Raw genomic sequence first — 24378 nt, 5'->3', positions numbered from 1 at the left:
ATTTTTCTAGCATTAAAAGCTTTTCACGTCCAAATAGTCCGCAAAGCTGTCCTAATCCGTACGAACCTCCTGACTGCAATGTACTACATACAAAAACAGGGTGGGACACATTCCCTACAGCTCTCGTGACTAGCTCAAACCATATGATATGGGCCATACCTCAAAAGATATATCTCCTTGCCGAATACCTTCCAGGAGTAGACAATCACATCGCAGATCTCCTCAGTCGTCAATGAAAACAGATCCATGAATGGGAATTACATTCTCAAGTTCTAATTCCATTCTTTCAAATGTGGGGCAACCCAGAAATGAATCTGTTTGTCACACACCAGAACGCAAAATGCCCAGACTTCGCGTCCAGGTATCCACACCCATTGTCCTAAGGCAATGCGCTATGGATGAACTGGTCAGGAACATTTGCTTATGCATTTCCGCTTCTCCCGCTCATTCCATTAGTGCTTCGGAAGCTCCAACAGCATTCCCTCACAATGATCCTGGTTGCTCCCACATAGGCTTGACAACCTTGGTTCACAACCCTGTTGGAACTATCTGTAGTTCCTCATCAAAAACTACACCTCTCACCCAAGCTTCTCACTCAGAACCATGGAGAGATAAGACATCCAGATCCCACTCAACTCATCCTTGCGACCTGGCCCCTGAACTCATAGAGTTTGGTTACCTTAATCTCCCGCCAGACTGCATGAACGCCTTTAAAGAAGCTAGATGTCCTATCACAAGAGCATGCTACGCAGCAAAGTGGAAACGATTTGTAATTTACTGTACAAACAATCAAATCAATCCATTAGATGCTTCCATTCAAAACATCATTTGCTATCTCTTACACCTACAATGCTGTGACTTAGCATACACATCTATACGATTGCATTTTGCTGCAATAGTCGCTTATCTACAGAACATACAACACTTGTCTTTGTTTAGAGTGCCCGCTATCAAAGCATTTATGGAAGGACTCAAGAGAATTATTCCCCCTAGAGTTCCACCCTCTCCAGGTTGGAACCTTAATATTGTCCTTACAAGACTTATGGCCCACCGTTTGAGCCTCTGCACAAATGTGAACTACAGTTGCTCACTTGGAAGGTAGCCTTCCTTATAGCCATCACATCTCTTAGAAGAGTTGGTGAGCTCCAGGCACTAACCATACTAGGACCATTTTTATAAATTCATCACAACAAAGTGGTTCTGCCTTTCACCTCAATCAGTCTGTTGAACTACCAGTGTTTTTCCCTCAACCAGACTCAGTGGCAGAACGTGCTCTTCACACACTAGATGTTAAAAGAGCAATACTTTATTACATTGAAAGGCAATCCCATTTAAAAAACTGGTATTGCACGATGGATAGTTAAATGCATCCAAATATGTTATATTAAAGCCAAACGCACATTAACTATTCCCCCTAGAGCGCATTCCACATGCAAACTAGGGGCTTCTATGGCATTCTTACTAGATATACCCTTAGATGACATCTGTAAGGCTGCAACTTGGTCTACACCTCACACATTCACAAAACACTACTGTGTAGATGTGCATGCAAATAACAAGCTAGTGTGGGTCAGGCTGTCGTAAGAACACTCTTTCAAACCACTGCAACAGATACAGGTTAGCCACCGCTGGGAAGATAACTGCTGTATAGTATATGCTAACCCATATGATCTACAGCTCATATGCCTCGAATGGAAATTGCTACTTACCCAGTATGCATCTGTTCTTGGCATGTAGAGCTGTAGATTCATATGCACCGACCCGCCTCCCCGGGTGCCTTTATCTGCTGCAGTGTTATCTTACTTAGCTATAACACACATGGACATCTCTTTCTATTCTTAGTAACTCCATCATCACCCTTTATGGCGGAAACAGTCTGGGGGTGGAGTCGATGCCCATGCGCACTATCACCGTAAGGAGGAGTCACTTACCTAGTGACTACAAACACTTCTTCGAAGAAAAACAAAGTGCATGCGTCCGAGCCCAACATCAGATGGCAATCTATGCTAACGCATATGAATTTACAGCTCTACATGCCATACTGGTTAAGTAGTATTTTTCTTTCCAATTACCTGGCATTGGATTAGATGGCGTTTTAAGTGGACTAAAGTTAAAACTAATATTGGACTAACTAAGGAAACCCAGAAGTTTCCTGCCAAAATCTGGTAATGTGCAAGTATGTTATTTATATGGAAGGGGAGTTGTTCTTTAGTTGCCGTATATGCTATAGAACCCTCTGCTTCTCCATCTTGTGACCCATACATAGTAATAGATTTCAAAAATGAGTACATTTATTTTGATTTCCACAAACAATTTTATAAGCTTGAGGAAATTACAGTCTTGAGTGCTTTTTCCACAAGTTAAATCTCACATTTATATGTGTCAGAAGGGAGTTTTTTGATCTCGCTCATTTGAATAGGAAGAAAATTTAAATCCCTGATAGGTAACAGAAAGACTGCCAGACTACATACTTTAAATTACATAGCAATGTATTGCTACAGCAGTGGAGGAAAACAGACATAACACTAAATAGAAGACTTAGAAGAAAGACTGTTTATGGACCAAAATCAGAAATAAGACACAGAAGAGTTAAAAAAAAGGATGTACCAAATGATGATTATTGAAACCATCCACTATGTCTGTGTTTGGAGGGGTGAAGTGAGAAACAACCCACTAGTATTAAAGGGGTCAGGTGCCGGCGGAATGGTAAGAAAGAAGATAGATACAGGAAGCGGGGGAAATAGAGGTGGGGTGAAGAACCATGCTTTACAAAGGGAGCTAGGAGTGAGTAATGGCGAATGAAGACAGGAGGGCAAACCATGAGAGGAAAACATGGGGAAAAGACTGGGAGGATATATGGGTGGGGTGGATAAGGAAACCGGTAAAAAAAAAAGTGGGTTAACGAGGCAGATTATCCCAATTTAGAGGCAACAGAAAAGCATGACAAAAGGGCAAGGACGCTCGTACTGAAAAGAGAAACCATTACATGTTAAGGGCTCAAGAAAACTGGCCTCCTACTTAAACAAAAAAAATCAAGGTACATGTACGCGTTATTGCTCGCTAGTGATAAGTGACACTTGATGTTGAGCTTGAGATTCCAACATAGATTCCGGACACATAGTTCATTCAGTGCACCTCATTCTGCACCCTCTGCACCCTCTGCTTTTTCAGTACTCTGCTTTTGGCACAGCTCTGACAGTAACCTTACGCTCAGATCCTGCTTGTCCTTTCCCGTCTGCATCAGGGTACTTCCAGCTGATACTTGTACCACACACATGGTATCTCTTGTGTAAGTGTGCTTTTCATGGGTGGTGCTGACCCGACTGAATTTGGCTCTTACTCTTCCCCTGCTGGCAAAGCCTATGTACTCCTTTGTTTTACTCTCCTCTCTGCAGATGACTTCTTCCAGCCAGAGAGGCCATATCAAGTTTCACTTTATGGTCTTTACCGGGATGGCTATGGTGAACCCAGCTCCAGCATTTGCTACATCCGGGAAGGAGGTGAGACGTGTGTATGATGGCTGAATAAAGTATCTGCTGGTGGTTGGGCTTGTGGAGTCACTTGCACTATGTGTAAAGTGATTGAATGGTGTCTGGTGTGCAGACAGTTTCTTATGCTGCCTTAGCAGTGATTGTCCACTGTGTGGACAGTTGCTGTTGTGTGTTTAGAAGATGGACACTGTCTAATGTGTGCGTAGAAAGTTGGACGTTGTCTGTAATGTGTGGAAAATGGTTGGGCAGTATCTGTTTGTACCATGGTTGGGTGGACTCTGGTAGTGGTTTTCTCTTGAACTCTAGGAAGTGAGTGGTTAGATTCTGTAAGCATTATATTGGCTTTTTGCAAGTAGTTTCATATGCCGTCTGCAGTGGGCAGTATGAAGTTTTCCTAAATAGTTTTGTTTGGGCTGCACCCACACATTGGGTGACACAGCCTAGTGTATGGAGGTGGCTGATCTCTGGGTGCTTCAGTTTTGCAGTGTGCAGGCAGGGTTTTTTAGTGTTTTGTGTGAAAAGAAAACTGTCCTCAGTGTGGGCACTGTCATCGGAAGGGTAGTGGTTTTCAGTGTCTGAGTCACAAGAGCAATGGCTTGCACAGTCTGGAAGGATTGTGGGTAATTGTGGAGCAATTGGTTGTTTCTGGCCAGTGGTTAGGACCCCTGGGTATTAGTGTCTTTTGTCTGTGTGAGCAGTGGTAGTGCATTGTATGGGCTGTGGTTGTGCACTGTGTGAGGAGTGGTTGCCCTCCTTGGGTAATTATACATCAACTCTCTACATTCAGCCACTGGATGAATTTTTTGTGGGCATGGATTGTTGTGTTAATGTATTGGAAGTGCATTTGGAAAGGTAGTGGCTTGCTCTACCTATGGTGGGTAACTAGTTGCTGGCGTCTCAGTGGTGATGTGCACGCAAATGAATACACTGCCTGTTGTGAGGGTAGTGGGAAATATTGTGGGTGGCTCAGTGTTCAGAGATTGACTCACCCTGCTGGGCCAGCGGTGGTTGGGTTCTGCGTGAACAGTTGCTTATAGGTTGAATGCTTGTCTCCATTTGTCCACTCAGTTCCCTCCAGAGGACCACCAGTGACTGTCCATGCACTTTCATCATCCAGCGCACTTGTCACAGTGGGAGAGCTCCCTTTGCCCGAGCGCAGAGGCATCATCACTCATTACTCCATCATTGTCATCCGGGTGGCGTCTGGCAAAGTGCTGCAGGGAATAAACGGTAACTGCCAAACATCAGTGGCACAGTCAGTTAGAGGACAGAGGTGTGAGTGGTTGTTGGTGATGCCACAGTGTGTGGTAATATTCTACTGGGTATTTTTGTAGAAGAGGGCAAATTATAGGAAGCATGTGGGGAGTTCACATTTTAAGTAAGAGTAGGTTTCTGAGGTAGACCATGAAATATTGAAGTGCACCTGATGTATGGATTGCTGTAGCTAGCAAGCTACTTATATGGAAACGTTTTGAACACTGGATTGCTAGCTTCAAGCTATAAGTGTTCTTCATGGCTAGGTACAATACATTTTGAGGGTCCTGGATTGCTGGCTCCATGAATACTTGGTAATCTGTATTGCTAGCAAGAAGAATTTCCCGAGGTCTCTATTGGGCTTATAAGCTCCTGCTTATTTTACCTTTGCTATTTGTTATATGCTAACCTTGCCCTGGAAAGCAGTACCGCCACAAATGAAGAACCCAACAATTTGGAGTAGCAAGCGGCAGGAGTTGCGATTGAGTTAGTTACAACACCAAGACAGCTTATTTAGCCCAGAGGCACCAGACCACACAGGGAAGGCGCCAGATTTCTCATAAAGAACTAGAGCGCCAACCTTCTGTTTTGATGATGATAAAAAAAAAAGGAGGCAACCATGGGTTGCTCAAATAGGAGCGGTGGCATTTCTGCAGAGCAGACTTCATGAGTTAGATAAAACATATTTTGCGCGTTCTATTTTTTTTAAAGTGTATTTTTAGACTTACTTTACTTCCACATAGCTTTTCGATTTTTAATGAACATCTAAGCATTTAGATTCAATCTATGATAAAACAGTGACTTTAAATAGCAGCAGTATTTTAATCACTTGTGGCACCAAATAGTTTAAAATGCATATACAGTCTCCTATTCAATTACTTTATTTTGCCCATTGGTCATAAAGTACAATACGGCATAAAAAATAACATTTAAAACATCATGCAAACACTCAATAAATACTGTGGAGATCACCACCTTGACCACACCAATTTTCAAGAGTTCCAGTCAAGAACACATATATGCTAACAATTAAAAATCATATCTGTCACTAGTTTGCAGTGCAAGTTTAGTCCAGGTCATCTCTGATCACGACTGTCCTGAGAAATTTAGATACAGTAAAGCAAGGTGACTTGTGCAAGTTTGATGGGTCTAACTAAGAATGCAGTGCATCACATATGGATATCTCAAACACTGCACTCATTCCGGCAGAGGTAGTTATAGCTGGGCCAGTCCTACTAACAAAAGCTCTGGACAAGGTGGGGTCCTTATCTGTAGTCCTAAATTAATATGGAATCGTGGGCTTCTCTTCAAGGCAGGGTTTTTAAAGTTGCTTGTAGCACGCTAGCTTTTGGCGAAACCTGGAGTTCCTCAATAATTATCCCCTTATTAAAAAAGGGTGAGAGGAGGATACTTATTGCTATTGCTCAATATCATTCATTGATTATTCGGTCCAGCTTTTGGGCGTGGTCATAAGAGATGAACTTCATGCATGGGCAGTAATAGGCTGCTTATTGTGTTATGTAAAATTAGAGAGTCAGAAAGGGCCTAGATACACAAGATTCGTGTCTGAATCTTTACATGGTAACTTCTAAATATGCTCTCTGCAGGAAGGAACCTATATATTTGGTATTTATAGAACTGTCATGCGCTTTTGATATGGTAGACTGATCAAAACTTTGGGTCAGCTTAGAGTCACTCAGTGTCGCAAAGAACTTGTTAGCTGTTTTGGAATTGCTACTCAGGGGTTTCCCGGCCTTAATCAGGTATGAGAGGAACAGGGTGTACCACTCCCTCCAGCTCAGAAAACCATGTACGAAAGGCCTGCATATTAGCGCCCTAACATTTTACCCAGAAGATGCAGATGAAGATGAATTGTTGAGTGCAGAAGTGGATGTTCCTAGAATTTGGTTCAGACAGCTTCCCCTGCTGCTTTACACAGATCATGTGTATTGACCTCCCAGGCACCGAATGGATTGCAGCAACTTGGTGCAAGCTGTGCTTAGTTCATGGATTTCCTTAGTCAACAAGACCAAGGCAGTGGTCATTGGTGCACTTTCTAGTATATAAAAAAATCTGAATTAGTTAAAAGCCGACGTCCTGAGAGGTTGAACTCTTTTCCATATCTGGTAGTTGTTTGTGATTGTGTGCTAAAGTGGACTAAACATGTTCAGCTGTAAGTATCATAGAGTGAATGGAGGATTTTTTTCTTTTCATTAATCATTCTCTCTTTAGGTTCCTTTCTTTTGTGCCTCCATTCATGAATCACCTTGGCTCCAAATTCCTATTAGTTATGAGTGATCAATACGGGGTCCCAAATGTGTTGTTCGAGGCATATGAGCTGCAGATTGTACACTATGCATAGATCGCCATCTGGTGTTGGGCTCGGATGTTTGCATGTTGTTTTTGTCTTCGAAGTAGTCTTTGTAGTCACGAGGTTGTTGACTCCTCCTTCGGTCGACAGTGCGCATGGGCATCGGCTCCATCCTTAGATTGTTTTCTTCCGCCATCGGGTTCGGATGTGACTTGCTGCGCTGCGGGTCCGTGTCGTTATCGAACCACCTTTCAACGCGCAATCACAAGCTAACCGACTGTATTGTCTCGATCGTTTTACTTTGACGCATCCTCAACGAAAACCTCGAAAATGTTTGACATCGGTGAACTTCGACGCGAGCCGTTGGGCCTACCCGCGCCAGTAGCGACGTACGTCGATGGAACGGACTCCTTTGAAAAAATTTCACCAGTGTGGTGCTAAATTCCCACACTCTGACCTCCATCCCGTCTGCAATCTGTGCCTCTCTCCAGAACATCAAGAGGACGACTGTGAGGCTTGCCTTTCCTTCAAATCCAAGAAGACTATCTGGGATCGACTATCTCGACGCCACGAGATGTCCCGAGGCACAGGTTCCATCCCAGACATCTTCCATCCAGGTCCCGACAGCCTTCCGGATCCAGAAGAGCAGGTCTCGGTCTCCGAAGCAGTCTTCTCCGACGCCGAAGATGACATCACACCGGCGCAGCGGGATGTGAGTTCCGAGACCCCTGCCCCACCCAAGCCCATACCAAAGGCTCCGGAGACACCTTCCCCCCTGGGCTCAGGTCCACACTGACCAAAATCTTGGAGCTCCCCGCCTCCGGGCCCGGTGCCAAAGGACAGAGAAAAGCCTTCCGGCTCGAGACAACCACCCGGTCCCGAAAAACCACCTTCGGCACCGAAGGCTAAGTCACCCGAGATGCCGCACCCTCCGCCGTCGGCACCGGAGAAACAATCGACGCCGAAACCAGCAGAACCAGCAAAAGAACACTCTGCAACGAAACAGCCGGACAAGCGCTCGACACCGAAGCAGCTGGATAAAGGCTCGGCACCGAAGCAGCCGGATAAGACCTTGGCACCGAAACAACCTGATAAGATCTCGGCGCCGAAGCATACAGATAAGCCTTCAAAACCGAAGACGTTGGAACCGAAAACATCAGATGAGAAGCCTCCCAAACAAGCACCTCCAGAGCTGAAACAACCCGATCCGAAGGTCTCGGAACCGGACATTGCCCCTAAACAGTCAAGACAAGTGTCTAAGGAAAAATTTTCCACGCCGAAGAAAACCTTCGATACCAAAGAACTTTTTCTCCCGGATCCAGAGCAAACCACCATTTTGATTCACCCAAAGACTGGTCATATAGTTGCCAAGCTACCTACAAAGAGGAAACCAGAGCAGTTACCACATGCACCAGTTCCTCTCAAAAAGATTCACATAGCTACTAACACTTCACCATCACCTTAACCCCCCCACCAGTCAACCCTAATTTACTTATTTCTCCACCACATTCTCCACAGCCAGAGGATAGTGATGAGGACCAAGGGGATGGGCAAGAAGACGAAGATGTAGTGCCACTAGACCCTGACGATCCTAATGATCCCCCATAGGAACCAGACCCATGGCATGATTACGATACTGATCCGGATCTTAACAATGATCCAGACTACTACCCCTCAAAACCATCTCCACCAGATGACAATGTGGGTTTTGCCCAGCTAGTTAATAGGGCCGCAACATACCATGGAGTCAAACTACATTCAGACCCTGTAGAGGAGGATTTTCTGTTAGAGACCTTTGATCAACCACAAAAGTCTACACAGGTACTACCAATGCTTAAAGGTCTTCTTAGACATGCTCCTGAGGTGTTCAAAGACCCAGTTAGAGCTAGGGTTCTTAACCCCAGGGTGTCTGGCTTTAAACAGGAGGTACAAAATACCATCCTGAACCAGCCTTTTGACCAGCAACACCTTTTTGGCCCTGCAGTGGACACATCTTTAGAAACAATAAAGGACAGAGAGACTGCCAAGTCTATGGGAGCATTGCAATCACCCTCTAACAGAGGCTCCTTTCGGCGTTCCTTCTATAGAGAAGGCTCCAAAACAAATACACCAGAGCACCCTTCCTCATCCTACAAAAGCCCCCACCAGGGTTCCTTTTCTAGAGAATACTCCAGGGGAGGTTACAGGGGAAACAACAACAAGGGCAGAGGCAGGGGTAATAACACCCGCAGCTCCCCTAGCACCAAACAGTGACTTCCCGGCGCTTCCTCCCAACCATTCCACTCCTGTCCGGGGAGGCCTCTCACAGTTTCTACCTGTCTGGGATTCCATCACAATAGACAGGTGGGTAAGACAAATTATCCAGTATGGTTATTGCCTGGAACTCACTTCTACCCCTCCCAACATTCCTCCCAAACAGCGTCCAATGTCATCAGAACATCTAACGCTTCTCAAACAGGAGGTTCTTGCACTATTACAAAAACATGCCATAGAACCAGTTCCCTTGCCTCATCAAGGCACAGGGGTCTATTCCTATTTCTAATTCCGAAAAAGAACTGCTCTCTGAGGCCAAAATTGGACCTCAGACCGCTAAACTTTTACATCCAATCAGACCACTTCCACATGGTCACCTTGCAACAAGTGCTTCCTCTACTCCAACAAGGCGACTTTCTCTCCACCCTGGATCTAAAGGACGCCTACTTCCACATTCCCATTCATCCCGCTCACAGGAAATAGCTCAGATTTGTGTTAGATGGCCAACACTACCAGTTCAAAGTCCTACCATTCGGAGTCACTATGGCACACAGAGTCTTCACCTAGTGCCTCGCAGTGGTTGCAGCCCATTTAAGAAGACAACACATTCATGTCCTCCCTTATCTGGACGACTGATCATAAAAGCAAAGTATCACAGCGGCTGTGTTCAACACACACTCCGTACCATACAACTGCTTCACAGTCTGGAATTCACACTAAATCAGGGCAAATACCATCTCCAACCGTCCAAAACACAACAATATCTCGGGGCTACAATAAATACCTCCACAGCACTAGCATATCCCAACCCAGTCAGGATAACTGCTATGCAAACGTTAATTCAAAGATTTTCAGCCACAACACTCACTTCCAGCAAGAGTGTTCATGCAACTAATAGGGATGATGGCCTCTTGCATTTTCCTCATTCCTCATGCAAGACTACAAATGCGTCCATTACAGGAATGCCTAGCATCTCAGTGGAACCAGGCTCAAGGTCAGCTAACCGATCTGGTGTTGGTGGACGACCGCACTCACCGCTCTCTGCAATGGTGGAACACACAGAACCTAAGGGCGGCCGTTCCTCGAGCCAGTTCCACAGATAGTGCTAACAACAGACGCATCGCTCACCAGCTGGGGAGCGCATCTTCAAAACCATACCATTCAAGGTATCTGGACCCCACAACAAAAACAATTCCACATCAACTACCTGGAATTGTTAGAAATATTCCTAGCACTAAAATCTTTTCAGCTGCACCTTCTAGGCAAAGCTGTCCTGATCCGCACAGACAACATGACAGCAATGTAATACATACAGAAGCAAGGGGGGACACACTCCCTACAGCTATCGTGTTTAACGCAAAGCATATGGAGATGGGCCATTCCGCAAAACATGTACCTCCTGGCAGAACACTCACCAGGGATACACAATCAGATTGCGGATCGGCTCAGCCGTCAAGCACAACAGATCCACGAATGGGAACTTCATCCTCAAGTTCTTCTCCCATTCCTTCAACAGTGGGGACACCCAGAGATAAATCTGTTTGCCACACACCAAAACGCAAAATGCCCAAATTTTGCATCCAGGTATCCACACCCATTGTCCAAAGGCAATGCACTATGGATGAATTGGTCAAACAAATTTGCTTACGCTTTTCCGCCTCTCCCACTCATTCCGTTAGTGGTGCGGAAACTCAAACAACATTCTCTCACAATGATCCTAGTTGCTCCAACATGGGCAAGGCAACCATGGTTTACAACTCTGTTAGAACTATCAGTAGTACTGCATCAAAAGCTACGCCTCTCACCCAAGCTTCTCACTCAGATCCATGGAGAGATAAGACACCCAGATCCCAATCAACTGAACCTTGCGATCTGGCTCTTGAGGTCTTAAGAGTTTGGCTACTTCAACCTCCCGCCAGACTGTATGAATATCATAAAGGAAGCCAGACGCCCTACAATAAGTGCATGCTATGCGGCACAATGGAAGCGATTCATCATTTACTCCACGCACAACAAAATCAATCCACTAGATGCTTCTATTCAGAACATCATCTGCTATCTATTGCATCTACAACAATGTAACCTAGTGTACACATCTATTAGGTTACCTTTAGCCGCTATTGCAGCATACCTTCAAAACAGACAACAGAGTACCTGCTATCAAAGCTTTCATGGAAGGACTTAAAAAAATAATTCCACCAAGAGCCCCACCCTCTCTAGTGTGGAACCTTAATATAATCCTTACCAGACTGATGGGTCCTCCCTTTGAACCCCTCCACAAATGTGAGCTGCAGTTTCTCACTTGGAAAGTAGCCTTTCTAATTGCTATCACATCTCTCAGAAGAGTAAGTGAACTCCAGGCATTAACCATACAAGAACCATTTTTACAAATCCATCATAACAAAGTGGTTCTTAGAACTAACCCAAAGTTCCTACCTAAAGTAGTATCTGCTTTTTACCTAAACCAGTCAGTTGAACTACCGGTATTTTTTCCTCAACCAGACTCGGTGGCAGAACAAGCTCTTCACACGTTAGACGTTAATAGCAATACTCTACTACATTGAAACAACAAAATCTTTTAGGAAAACCAAACAACTTGTTGTGGCTTTCTCCCCACCGCATAAAGGCAATCCTGTATCTAAAACAGGAATTGCAAGGTGGATTGTAAAATGTATACAGATATGCTACATGAAAGCCAAACGCACTTTAACCATTCCCCCTAGAGCTCATTCTACACGCAAACTAGGGGCTTCTATGGCATTCTTAGGGAACATTCCCCTAGATAACGTATGCAAAGAAGCAACTTGGGTTACACCACACACCTTCACAAAACACTATTGTGTAGATGTGCAGGCAAAAGAACAAGCCAGTGTGGGCCAGGCTGTATTAAGAACACTATTTCAAACTACTGCAACAGATACAGGTAGCCACCGCTAAGGAGGTAACTGTTGTATAGTCTATGCATAGTGTACAATCTGCAGCTCATATGCCTCGAACGGAAAATGCTACTTACCAGTATGCATCTGTTCTTGGCATGTAGAGCTGCAGAGTTGTACACGCTCACCCGCCTCCCCGGATACCTCTATCTGTTCCAGTGTTATCTTACTTAGATACATTACACATGGACATCTTTCTATTTCTCACTACTCCATCTAACCCTACGTGGCAAAAACAATCTAAGGATGGAGCCGTTGCCCGTGCGCACTGTCAACCGAAGGAGGAGTCACCAACCTCGTGACTACAAAGACTTCTTCGAAGACAAAAACAACATGCAAACATCCGAGCCCAACACCAGGTGGCGATCTATGCATAGTGTACAACTCTGCAGCTCTACATGCCAAGAACAGATGCATACTGGTAAGTAGCATTTTCCTTTTGTGTTTAAGGTATTGCCTCATTCCATATAGGCTGACAAAGCCAGTACCTCACTGTAGAGAGCCATTATGTGCTATGTTAGCTTTGATTTGGTAACATAATCAAATGTTCACATAAGACAGCCTCTTTATTTTTTAAACAGCGACTTTTCGGTGTGAATACCTTATCAAGATAGCAAAGTTTTATAATAAAAATGCAATGACAACTCAATGCATTCCACAGTTAAAACATTGTACAAACTGAAAAATACTTGAAATATTCAGGACTAACCTAAGGACTGCTGCACATGGTAGGACTTGGCCTGCCATTCTTATACAACTGGTAACAGCACAGACAAGAACTAATTTCACTAGTACATTTCTGCTGCTACGTAGGAAGGTGAAGAATTCTAAAGCTATTTTCCAGCAAGCTGGCACCGACTGGCAGCACATTCTCGAGTTATGTTACCTCTCCAGTTCTTTATTAGAACTTGTGAAGGGTGAGACAAAGGCCTATTGGACAGGATCTGAGCCCATCTTGAGAATGCCCACCCCGCACACCCAATATCATAGCAAAAATGCAGTGACCTCTGGGGAAAATAATTACACCCAGAAAGCATTCACCATCTCAATTAACTACATTGCGTTCCCCACTAATGCAAGGACCTCAGCTGCCTATAATTCTAAAGCCCATGTTGCAATGCCGTTAGACGAGCAAGTTACCAGAGTGCCCCCATAAAGATTACTTTTGCTTTGCTTGTTACCATGGGTGTTGTGAGCATATGCAGAAGTGAAATATTGATGCCTGCCGTAGAACAAATATATATATATGAAGGATGAGTACGGCCACCACAACAAATCCAAACATGGAAAAAGTCAGGATGAGTCATAACAGGACATGAAGTCTTTGTTATTGCAGGAGGTTACACAGCGGTGAAGAAGAGGTGAGTGTGCCCAATGTGGTAGGGTTTAGGAGGAGTTTCTATTTGTTATAGGAGGGCTTGAAGAAGGGGTTGAGGATGTAGTTGGTAAAGCTACAAGTACTGCTCAGGAAATAGGCGATGCAGAAGTATTGGTGGCATAGGGTTCGTCGGAAGTGCTGACTGTGTTGAGGTGTTATAGATGGTGGAGGCGACAGTGGTGGCATCGGGTGAATGAAGGTGTGAGGAGGTTGAGAAGTTTTGGGATGTAGAGGGTAGCTCATGTGCTATTGTTTTGGGTATTGTTATCCTAAGTGTTTTAGGGAGATGATTATGGCCCTCCGTGCACAAATCTTTACTTCTCTTTTTAAGTGTCCCTTTCTTCCAGTCTCTAGAGCTCAGAACATCACCATCTCGCAGCTTGAGCCATCGACGGAGTACCTTCTGAACGTCTCTGCCTCCACCTCTGCCGGGAAAAGCAGGAACTTTGTCTATCCTTTTGTGACTTCAGGTACTGTTTATATTTGTGGGGCAGAGAGTATACGGAAGGGGGCAGGCAGCTGTGGTCCCGTCACATTTTCAGATGGTGGTGGTGGTGGTGGTGGGGGGGGGCAAGGTAACCTGGGATTTTACCTTTTCATGTTTGTTTTCTATTGCTGAGTCTAAAAGCACTGCAGACACCCTGTGCATTCTTGTACCCACCACGGGGCAGCCAGGTCCACAGTGCCTGTCTCTGGGCACAATGCAGTCGATGTTCATAAGGGCTTGCGTAGACGCTCTCTCAGGGTACCTGAGTGATCTCTTTACCTCCACCCCCTTCAAGAATCTCTCCCGACGGTCTTATCCACCGGGAGCTCTGGCCCCTCAGGTTGCTGATGGAATTTAGCTCCAGGACTAGGCTCTCTGCACTCCCATCACTATGAGTTTTGTTTGATTTTAGCTGGGTCTGTTTTGTGTTTTCCTCCAGGGGAGTTTTGAGTCCTCATGTTGTGTCAAAATCAGTTCAGAGGTCTTCTCTTGTGCTTTCTTCTAAGGAAGAGTTCTCTTTTATGTGTCCACTTCATGTGTCTACATTTCACTCTATATCTTGATGATGTTTCCCAATTTGGAGTAAGTTGTTGGGATCTTTGCTAGGTCTGGACGAGTTCTTCACAGTGGTTAAAGGTTCTGTGCTCCTGACTCTATGTTTTTAGTCTGGGTTCTGATTGGAATTTAGCTTTCTCCTAGTTAGATTCATGTGGGTTTTTGTCTGGTTCTTTCTCCCTGAGGGTTGTTTTCTTCTCACTCCTCTCTCACCTGTCACTCTTTGTTACAGTAGGAGCCTCTGTAGAAACTGTGTATGCAGCCATATCGGTGACTGTGTTCCTGCTTGCTGGTTGTGTCCTGGGAATTGTGTTCCGTAGGAGGTAAGTACATGCACACATGTATAACCTTTCACATACTTTTACCGCTGGTATCCCCACTAACAAACACAGTCCATTCTGAAAGCACAATTAAGGTACCTCCTTGTCATCAGGGCCCAATTTATTTGTAGCATGTGTTAGCCTTAGATACATATGGGTAGCATACTCCTGAAATCAAGTGTTGAGGTCGGACGTTTACAATCAGTTTTTTTACGAAGAAGTCCTTTGAGTCACACGTTATGGTGACTCCTCCTATAGTCTGCGCATGGTCATCACCTCCTTTGTTAAATTGTTTTATTCCACCATCAGGTTCGGACGTCCATCGCGCTCTTAGACTGACGCTTCGATTCCTGCCACAAGGCCATTCCAGCGCTCTGGTTCATCACCCTTTGACGGAAAACTCAACAGCGACTATTACCAACTGGTTTTCCTTACTTTTTTCAATTCGTCCGCCCGAGCTCAGTCCCAGTTCGACTTCGATTCCATTTTCAGCCATGATTCAGAGGGACGAAAAAGGCACCTTTCAGTTACTGCCCCAAGTGACATGCTAAATACTCCAGGAAGGATCAGCACTCTGTCTGCAATATTTGCCTATCCCTGGATCATGACAAGGTGTCTTTTAAGGCATGCCTGGTCTTTCAATCCAAGAAGACCCTTTGGAAAAGTCTTTGGGTCCACCATGCTGGAGCACCACGCCGTGGATGTGCCTGATATCTTTAGGGAGCAGTTGATAGAGCCGGAGGAAGAACTTCAGGACGCTGAGGCACAGGATGTGCCCATGGACATCCCCATCCTGCTGGCCAGCAGTGGTGAAGACTCTGACTCCGACCCTGATCCATCCACTTCAGAAGGGCAAATGAGCACATCGAAAAAGCTGTACAGACCCCCACGCACCCATCTAAGGTGGCTCATGGAACCCCATTGCCCTCGGGCCATGATGATAGCCGAAAGCAGGCAAAGGAGCAGACACACGTCCCTCCGCCTACAAAACATTTGACAAGCGTAGAAAAGTTGAAGATTTTAAAAGCTGCCATGATTCATGGGATAAATATGATGTAGACCTTGTGGATGACACTGATCCCGACCTATATCCTTCTATACCCTCACCACCAGATGATACAGCAACCTAGCATGAGGTAATTAGTAGGACTGCACTTTATCATAAAGTGGATCTCCAAACATTGCAGGACAAGGATGACTTCCTGGTGGAAATACTCTCATTGGACAGTGCAATTCTTGCCTATGTTGAAATGGATGCTTAAGTCCACAGGAGAAATATTAAAGTAGTCATTCAAGTCCAGAGTAATAACACCAAGGGTGGACAAATAATTCAAGCCATCTCCCTCGGATCCCACATACATCAAGGGTTAAGTTCCCCCCTGCCAAAAAGGGCTAATTCCCAGGGCACTGGAAATGCTCCTTCAACAGACAAAGAGAGCAAGAAATATGATGCGCCAAAAAAACGTGTTGCCGCTCAAGCAGCCGATCGCCTCCGTATAGCTCATTCAGTAGGCTTACTTTCCCGCTATAATAGAGCCCAATGGGAATGAAATGCAAGAGCTACTTCAGTATCTTCCTGAACATTATCCCCCAAAATCATCTCAAATACCATCATACAATGTTCACTAAATTCAGCCGATACAAGTATAAAGGGGGTCAATACAAGTATCATTATTAGGACCCTGCATGGCTTAGAGTCTCTGCTTTTAAGCCTGATGTTCAACATAATTTACTTAATCTATCTTTTCATGGTGAATATTTATTTGGACCATAGGTGGATGAGATGTTAGAAAAAGTTAAAAAGAAGCGTACACTGCCAAAGCCATGGGTGCAGTACAAACTTTTCAGCACAGGGCCTCCTTTCGGAGAAGACAATATAGAGGTGCATCAAGACCTGGCACATCTACATACACAGACAATGCTCAAAAGCAGCAAGGCTCATACCAGTCCCAATATACCAGGGGGACGTGCTTTAGATCACAATATAAAAATAATCGAGCCACAGCGCAGGTTCCCACCTCCAAAAGCACCACTCCCACTAAACAGTGACCCACTAATTGAGCATCTCAACTTCCAACTCCACATTGACGGTAAGAACACCATCAGAGGCATCTGAGGCACCCTTGCCTACAGATCCGGGATACAGGACTACGCTGCGGCTTCTGCAATGACACCTCCGGCCTCATCACCCCAGTCGCCATTGACTCCGAACACTGCATTCCTAAAGGGTCTCAACTTCCACCTCGACGACCCCATCAACACCAACACAACGGACCTCCTGGAAAGCATCAGCAACATCAGCCTCAAGTAAGTTGTTACTAACCCTACCCACATCGCAATAGAGTCAAGTACAACCAAGTCTCACAGCTCCCCTGGACCGACCACTACAGCGTCCACTTCACCATCTCAGGACCAACCAACAACGGCACCATGCCCCAGCTACTCGCGCAGAAACTGGAAATAGACATCAGAAGACCAGTGGAACAACGCTCTCAACTCCCACCTCCCAGACATAACATCCAACCCAGATCAGGCTGCCAAGAACTCCTCTCAGTGGATCACAAAATGCGCAGACACTATGGCCCCTGCCAAACCAGCCAAATCCAAAAGACCGGCCAGAAAAACCAGCTGGTTCACTATGAAGCTGAAATCCACCTAATGTCTCTGCCAGCAACTTTAAGGGTAGTGGTGCACCAGCAAAGGGACCAAAGACCTCACCACCTTCAAGACAGCAATCAACCAGTACCACCGCCTCCTGTAAGAAGCAAAGAAGAACACCTAGCAGACCGCATAGAAGTCAGCACAAACTGCCACAAGGAGCTCTTCACCATTGTGAAGGAGTTCTCCAACACCGCAGTCGCCGAGAAAGACATCATCCCCTCCCAAGAACTATGTGACACCCTGGCAGACTTCTTCCACGACAAGATCTCAGTCACCTATGAAAACTTCACCCCCCTGCCCCCCCCACTCCGCCAACAGAATCATCCTGCTCACACCCACGAACACGAACCACAAACTCATGCTTACCCATTAGGATCCTCTCACTAAAGCCACAATCTCCACCATGAAGTCCGTGCAGTCGGGGGCACCCATGGACCCCTGTCCCCCACCACGTCGTCAACCTCTGGAGCAAAACGATTGGTGACAAGCTCAAGAAAGTTCTGAACACCTCTATCACCTCCGCCTCCTTCCCAGAGGACTGGCAACATGCTGAGCTGAAGCCACTCCTGACGAAACCTTCTTCCGACCCAGCAGAACCAAAGAACCTAAGAACTACCGGCCCATCTCCCTGCTCTCCTTTCCAGTGAAGGTTCTGGAGAAGGCAATCAACCAGCAACTCACTGAACACCTGGAAAACAACAACCTCCTGGACCCCTCTGAATCCGGATTTTGAGCCAACCACAGTACTGAGACAGCCCTGATTGCAGCCTCGGACAACATCAGGGGCCCTCCTAGACCGACGTGAAACAACAGCTGTCATCATTCTGGACCGGTCAGCCACCTTGGGTACCTTCTCACATCACATCCTGATCAACGAACTCCACCACTTAGTAATCCAGGGAGACGCCCTCAAATGGTTTGCCTCATACCTCACTGGAAGAACCTCCACCATAATCTTGGAAGCCAAAAAAGGTAATCAGCTGCGTCCCTCAAGGATTGTCCGTCAGCTCCACTCTCTTCAATGCTTACATGAACCCCTTGACCAACACCGTCAGATCACAAGGACTCAACATCATCTCCTATGCCGACGATACCGAGCTCATCCTCTCGTTATCAGAAGACCCCTCCACTACCAGAGCCAGCTTCCACAGCTGCATGCTGAACATAGCCGACTGGATGAAGGACAACTCTCTAAAGCTCAGCTCGGACAAGACGGAAGTCCTTATCTTTGGGAACAGCACCTCGCCTTTCAATGGCGCATGGTGGCTTTCTGAGCTCGGACCATCCATCACCCCGACAGACCACACCCACAACCTCTGCATCATCCTGGACATCAAGTAATCTATGAAAAAGCAGGTCAACACAGTCTCATCTGCCTGCTCCTACGCATGCGCCGCAAGATCTTCAGGTGGCTCCCAGTCAACACCAGAAGGAGCAACCCGCAGGCAATAGTCAACTGCAGGCTGGACTACGGGAACACACACTACATAGAAATCACTGCATGCCTACTAAAGAGACTACAGACAATACAAAACTCATCCTCACAACTTATCCACGACCTCCCCAGATGGATCCACATCATACCCCACCTCAACAATGGCTCCCGATCCCGAAGAGATGCCAGTTACAGATATTGGCCCACGTACAAAAGACCTGCTCAACGAAGAACCAGCATACATCAATAAAGGCCTGATCTTTCACCAGTCAAACATATACCTACGATCCGCCGCTCTTTTCCTCGCAGACATCCCCTGAATCCGTCGAAGCAACAGTGGAGGACACTTCTTCTCACACCTTGCGGCCAAAGCCTGGATCGACCTTCCCTCTACACCTCTTGACAGCCTCATCGCTCCAGCAATGCAGGAAATAACTCAAGACCTGGCTGTTTGAATGAGCAGATCACCACAAAGCAGCTAGCAGTCCAGCGCCTTCAGACCCTCAGGGGTGATCAGCCATGCTTCATAAATCCCTTATTGATTGATTGGCTGAGCTCCCCCAAAATATAACAACAGTAGAGGGATGGCTACAGCAGTACCAACAACTCTGGGCACAAATTGCCACTGATCAGTGGGTCCTTTCTATCATAAAGGATGAGTACTGACTAGAACTTACAAATACCCTACCCAAAATACCACCACTAACACAAAATATGTCACCACAACACCTTGCACTCCTCCAAGAGGAGGTCCAAGCTCTGCTTCAAAAAGGGGCTGTAGAACTCCTCCCAAAACAAGACCAGCGACACGTGGTATATTGCCTTTACTTCCTCCTTTCCAAAAAGGATGGACTTTAAGTCCAATTCTTAATCTCAGGCCACTCAACAGGTACATCTTCTCAGAAAACTTTCACATGGTCACACTACAGAAGGTAATATCATTACTGCAGCAAGGAGATTTCATGATGGCCATAGACCTCAAAGACAACTTGTTGGACTTGGCCCTTCTGGCAGGTTCACCCCTGAACTTTTTTTGCTTTTTATTGGTGACTTGGTGTGGTAATTGTTTGGTCTCTGCACACTTTCCCTGTGTCCCAGGGTAAAGTGCGTGCGTGCTCTGAGTGCATGTGGTGAGATAGGCCTGCCCTCCCATAGGAATGCATGGGGAATGTATGTGTCCCTAGTAGTTCCTGATGCGTGGGGTGTGCAGGCCCGAGTTTGGTATGTGCGGACTCGTGGGAGTGAATGCTGCGCGATGATGTGTGCGGCGTGCATGTACCTAGTGTGGAAGTGCCACTTCTAGAAGTGGGCACTTCTGTGTGCAGTGTGTCTGTCGCGTGATTGGCTGGTCATGTCATGTGACGGGCTAGGGATTCCCCAGAGTCAGGATGAGTCACCCAGTGGTGAATGGGGAGATCAGCAGCTAGATGGGTGGGAGGAGTACACCTGGGTCCTGAATAGGACAGGGTTTTCCACACACAATGCTGGCCCCGCCCCCTGCGGTGCGACTGACGACCCTAGCCCTGCCAATGAATAGAGTGAGGGGCTGAGCACATCAAGGGTGCTCCCCAACCAGCTGCGACTGGTTTTCCCCCTCACCCTGAACCCAGAACAAAGGGTTTGACTGTATAAAAATGGGGCTGTGTCCCCACAGAAACTGTTCTCTGCCAGGATCTTACCTGAGGGGGGCTGCTGCTGCTGGACCAGAGGACCGCCACTTGGACTACCTCCCTGCCTGGAGGCCCAGTGAGCTGGCTCTGGGTCCAGCCTTGCCCCCCACCCCTGCCCTGCTGCATGCAGGGAAGAACTTTGCTTGGATCCTGCTTAAAGCGCTGGGAGCGCTTTATTGCCCCCCTAAAAACACCAGGAAGTGCTTTTCTTTCCCTCATAGCGCTGGGAGCGCTGGATGTGTTCCCCTAAGCGCCTGCAAGCGCTTTCCTGCTCCCCGAAGCGCCTGGGAGCGCTTTCAGTTGCCTTATAGCGCTAGGAGCGCTTTATGTGGGCCCCGAAGCGCCTGGGAGCGCTTTCACTGGCGTCATAGCGCTAGGAGCGCTTTATTCTTGAAAGCCGGTGCCCACCCGGCATTTGCCCCAGCTTCGTGGATCTTAAAGCCTCCTGGCAGGTGCCCACCCTGCCAGGGACATTGCCACTCGTTAGCAGGTGCCCACCCTGCATCTGTGCCGTTTTTGGAGACGAAGAAAGTCACCGCCGCGGCCCTTGGGCACACAGGAAGTCAGGCGACCTCCATCGAGACGTGGGCGGGGCCTCGCCTCAAGCCGGAAGCCGTCGGGAGCCTACCCCGCGCTCCGGCCCACGAAGCAGGAAGAGAAGCGGAGCCGTGGGTTCGGCGGGAGCTCACCCCGCCTACCGAAGAAGAGGAGAGCCCCGCGACAGGTCCAGGAGCGCCGCCGGAGTCCCGGTAAGTGGGGACGACCGTGTAGTGCTCGGAGCGAGTGCGCTCCAGTGGGGCTCTTGCCGAGAGGGGGCCGGAGCAGCCGGGACAGTCACAGAGCGCTGGTGCGCTCCAACGGCCGCATTGTATCCACCCCCGTGAGCGGGACACATATTTGTCTAGAGAGCCATGAAGGCTCCAACGAACGGGGGCACTTTGTCTTAGGGGTCAGAGAGACTGCAACGGTCGAGGGCAGTTGTGTCGTGGAGAAGAGCGGCCCCGGAAGGCAGCGGGCCGCTCCACCATTGGCCCCAACATTGGTTTAGAGCCTGAAAGGCTCAGGGGGCATGAGTAATTAGAGCGCTAGACGCTCCAACGAACGGGGGCATTTCTTGTGCGATTGAGTGGCCCCAGATGGCAGCGGGCCACTCCCACCTTGCCCCCATTATTTCACGAGCCTAGAGGGCTCTAGGGGGCAGTTCCTGCTGTGCAGAGCCCACGAGGCTCAGGGCGCATTTCAGTTGTTTCAGAGCCCTGGGAGGCTCCAACGTTGGCCCCAGCATTTCTCCAGTTGCCCAGCACTTAGTGGGCAACTGCTACGTGTAGGTTGTGCTTTGTGCGCGCTGGTTTGCGCAGCCTGCGCAGGCGCGCCCTGACTCTGCTGGACAGGGCGTCCAGAGCCCCAACAAGGCCAGGTGGCCTAGGGACTGCCACAGATAGTGGCTAATGTGAGTTTTCACGTTATTGTTTCCTTCCCTGCACCTCTGAATGTGTTTATGTGTCATGTGCTTTGCTTTACACCGCTGAATGTATTTTATGCATCATGTGTTTCCCTTGTTTTACACCTCTGAATGTGATGCATCATGTGTAATGTGCGTTTTACCCCTACAGGTATTGTGATACTTAGGTGGTTGTTTTCTCCCTAGTACAGGTAGTGCCAGTGAGGTCCTGATTCCCTGCGCAATATTTTCCTAAGGTGGTTAGGGTTGCGTAGGTGGTACTTACCTGATACCAGTAGTGACTGGTTGTGTGCTAGGTGTAATTTTGTGCAACAGTAATTTTATTTCCTATGTTCTAAGTGCTATGTTCTAAGAGTGCTAATTCCTGACAGTGGTCCATGTGGCCCTGTCCCCTGTATATATAATCCCTTGTAAATTCTGCCCGTGCCTGTTGGCACATTGTAGAGTGTGTGTTTTTATCTAATGTGTTGTGTATAATACAAAGGCTATTTTTATAGAATACCTTGTGTGGAGTTTCCTTTGTGGTGGGCCTTGGGTGTTGTTGCTGGGTGCGCGCGCAAACGCTTTACACATCGCCTCAGAGATAAGCCTGATTGCTCGTGCCAAGCTACCAAGGGGGTGAGCAGGGGTTATCTTTGGCGTGTAACTCCCCAGCCCTGACTAGAGTGGTGGTTTCTGCCTGGCTTTGGCGCAAGCCTCAGCCAACCAGAAATCGCCATTTCTAACATTGGTGATCAGCGGTGGGATTTGGACTTGCGTTTGCGCTGTACCGCAGCGGCAACTGGCCGCACTACAAAACTCTGCATTTAGATAAATCACATGGTATAGGGATTATTGTTCTAAGTTTGTTTTTAATTGTCATTTCTTTGGAAATGTGGTTTTGTGCACTGTGAGTTAGGTGTCCCTAGCTCGGGAGGGTAGATCATCCCCCTTAGTGCATTGTGTTTCTGGATTCACCAGAGGGTGGGATCCAGTGGTGGCAGCGTAATAGTGTCCAGTACAGTTGTCCCCCGCCCTGCGCCCAGAGTTGGTACCTGTGTCACGTGGTGGTCAGGTTGAGGAATCAGGGGTGGTAGAAACTGCCTTACCAGTCCGAGGGGAGGGTTGGGTGTGGATGAGTGGTGTGTGGCACTAGGCAAGTGAGTGTGAGTTCTCCGGGATAGAGAGCTTGCTGAATCCTTTGTGAATTGTGTGTTCGTGTTAAGCTCAGACCCCTAGGTTCCCTGTGTGATCTTTTCTCAAGAACGTCTGCCAAAATGGAGCCAGCTTTTGATTTCTGTGATCTTTTTGGGTACAGTATGTTGGAGTTGGTAAGGTTCTGTGAAGAGAGAGACATAGGGGTGGATGAGTCAGACTCTCAGTCCGAACTTAGAAGCAGCCTGATCCTATGGCAAAAGGGTCAATGGGGTCTTGAGCGCAGTAGGATAAGGGCCCGGGCCTCACACCAGGAGGGTGGTGGGTCTGTAGGGAGCCCTGAAGATTTAGAAGAGGAGGAAGAAAGTAACCTGACAGGGACGCCAGTAGATAGTGGAGACCCCATAGATAGGGAGTCCCTTGCTGGGTCCAGTGTCAGGAGCAGCACCCCATCCCTTTCCCTGTCCCCAGAGGAGTGGGTAGATAGGAGGGAAGAAAGGGAGCATCAGCTGGCCATGGAGAAGCTCAGGATAGAGCATGCCAAGCTGGAGACCGAGAGGGTCTTAGCTCAGAAACAGATGGCGGAGGCTGAGCGGGCCTTTGCCACAGAGAAATTAGCTCTGGAGGGTAAGTTGTCCCCTGAGCGCAGTTGTAGTTGTCTGGGCTCCCCAGGGAGGGTTGAGTCCAGTGGTGACAGCGAGATAAAGTCCAGTGCAGGAAGTCCCATTCCCAGTTTACCCAGTCTGGTACCTGTTTCCCAAGAAGAGGAGTATAGGTTGAAATTCAGGGGCAGTAGGAAGCTGTCTCACCAGTCTTGGGACACGTTTGTGGGTGAATGCGAGGATGCACTGGATGATTGGGTAAGAGTAAACACGAAACGGGATTTTGAGGGACTGTATGCTCTGGTTATCAAAGAGCAGCTACTCAGTAGTTTTTACCCCAGGTTGCGCCAACACCTGTTGGGATATTACGATTTGGATGCTTGGGACCTTGCAAAAAGAGCAGACCGATGGGAAGGGGTCCCAAGTTCT

At 47.3% G+C, this 24378-nt stretch overlaps 1 protein-coding gene across 11 annotated transcripts in view; it reads left to right on the top strand.

Moving 5' to 3' along the window:
- The window catches only part of IL27RA (interleukin 27 receptor subunit alpha), a 203929-nt gene that overhangs the window by 142834 nt on the left and 36717 nt on the right, over positions 1-24378 (top strand). For 8 of the 11 annotated variants that reach the window (XM_085600472.1, XM_085600463.1, XM_085600464.1 and 5 more), the window contains 4 exons: positions 3396-3500; positions 4560-4721; positions 13971-14093; positions 14898-14988. In XM_085600472.1, coding sequence (XP_085456598.1) covers positions 3396-3500; positions 4560-4721; positions 13971-14093; positions 14898-14988 — 481 coding nt within the window. The remainder of the gene's footprint in view (positions 1-3395; positions 3501-4559; positions 4722-13970; positions 14094-14897; positions 14989-24378) is intronic. The other 3 variants (XM_085600473.1, XM_085600469.1, XR_014960477.1) reach the window with 2 other exon arrangements.

Source organism: Triturus cristatus, chromosome 4_2, assembly GCF_964204655.1.
Source record: "Triturus cristatus chromosome 4_2, aTriCri1.1, whole genome shotgun sequence".
NCBI lineage: Eukaryota > Metazoa > Chordata > Amphibia > Caudata > Salamandridae > Triturus > Triturus cristatus.
Note: the sequence above shows the minus strand (reverse complement) of the source record. Positions and strands in the feature narration are given on the sequence as shown.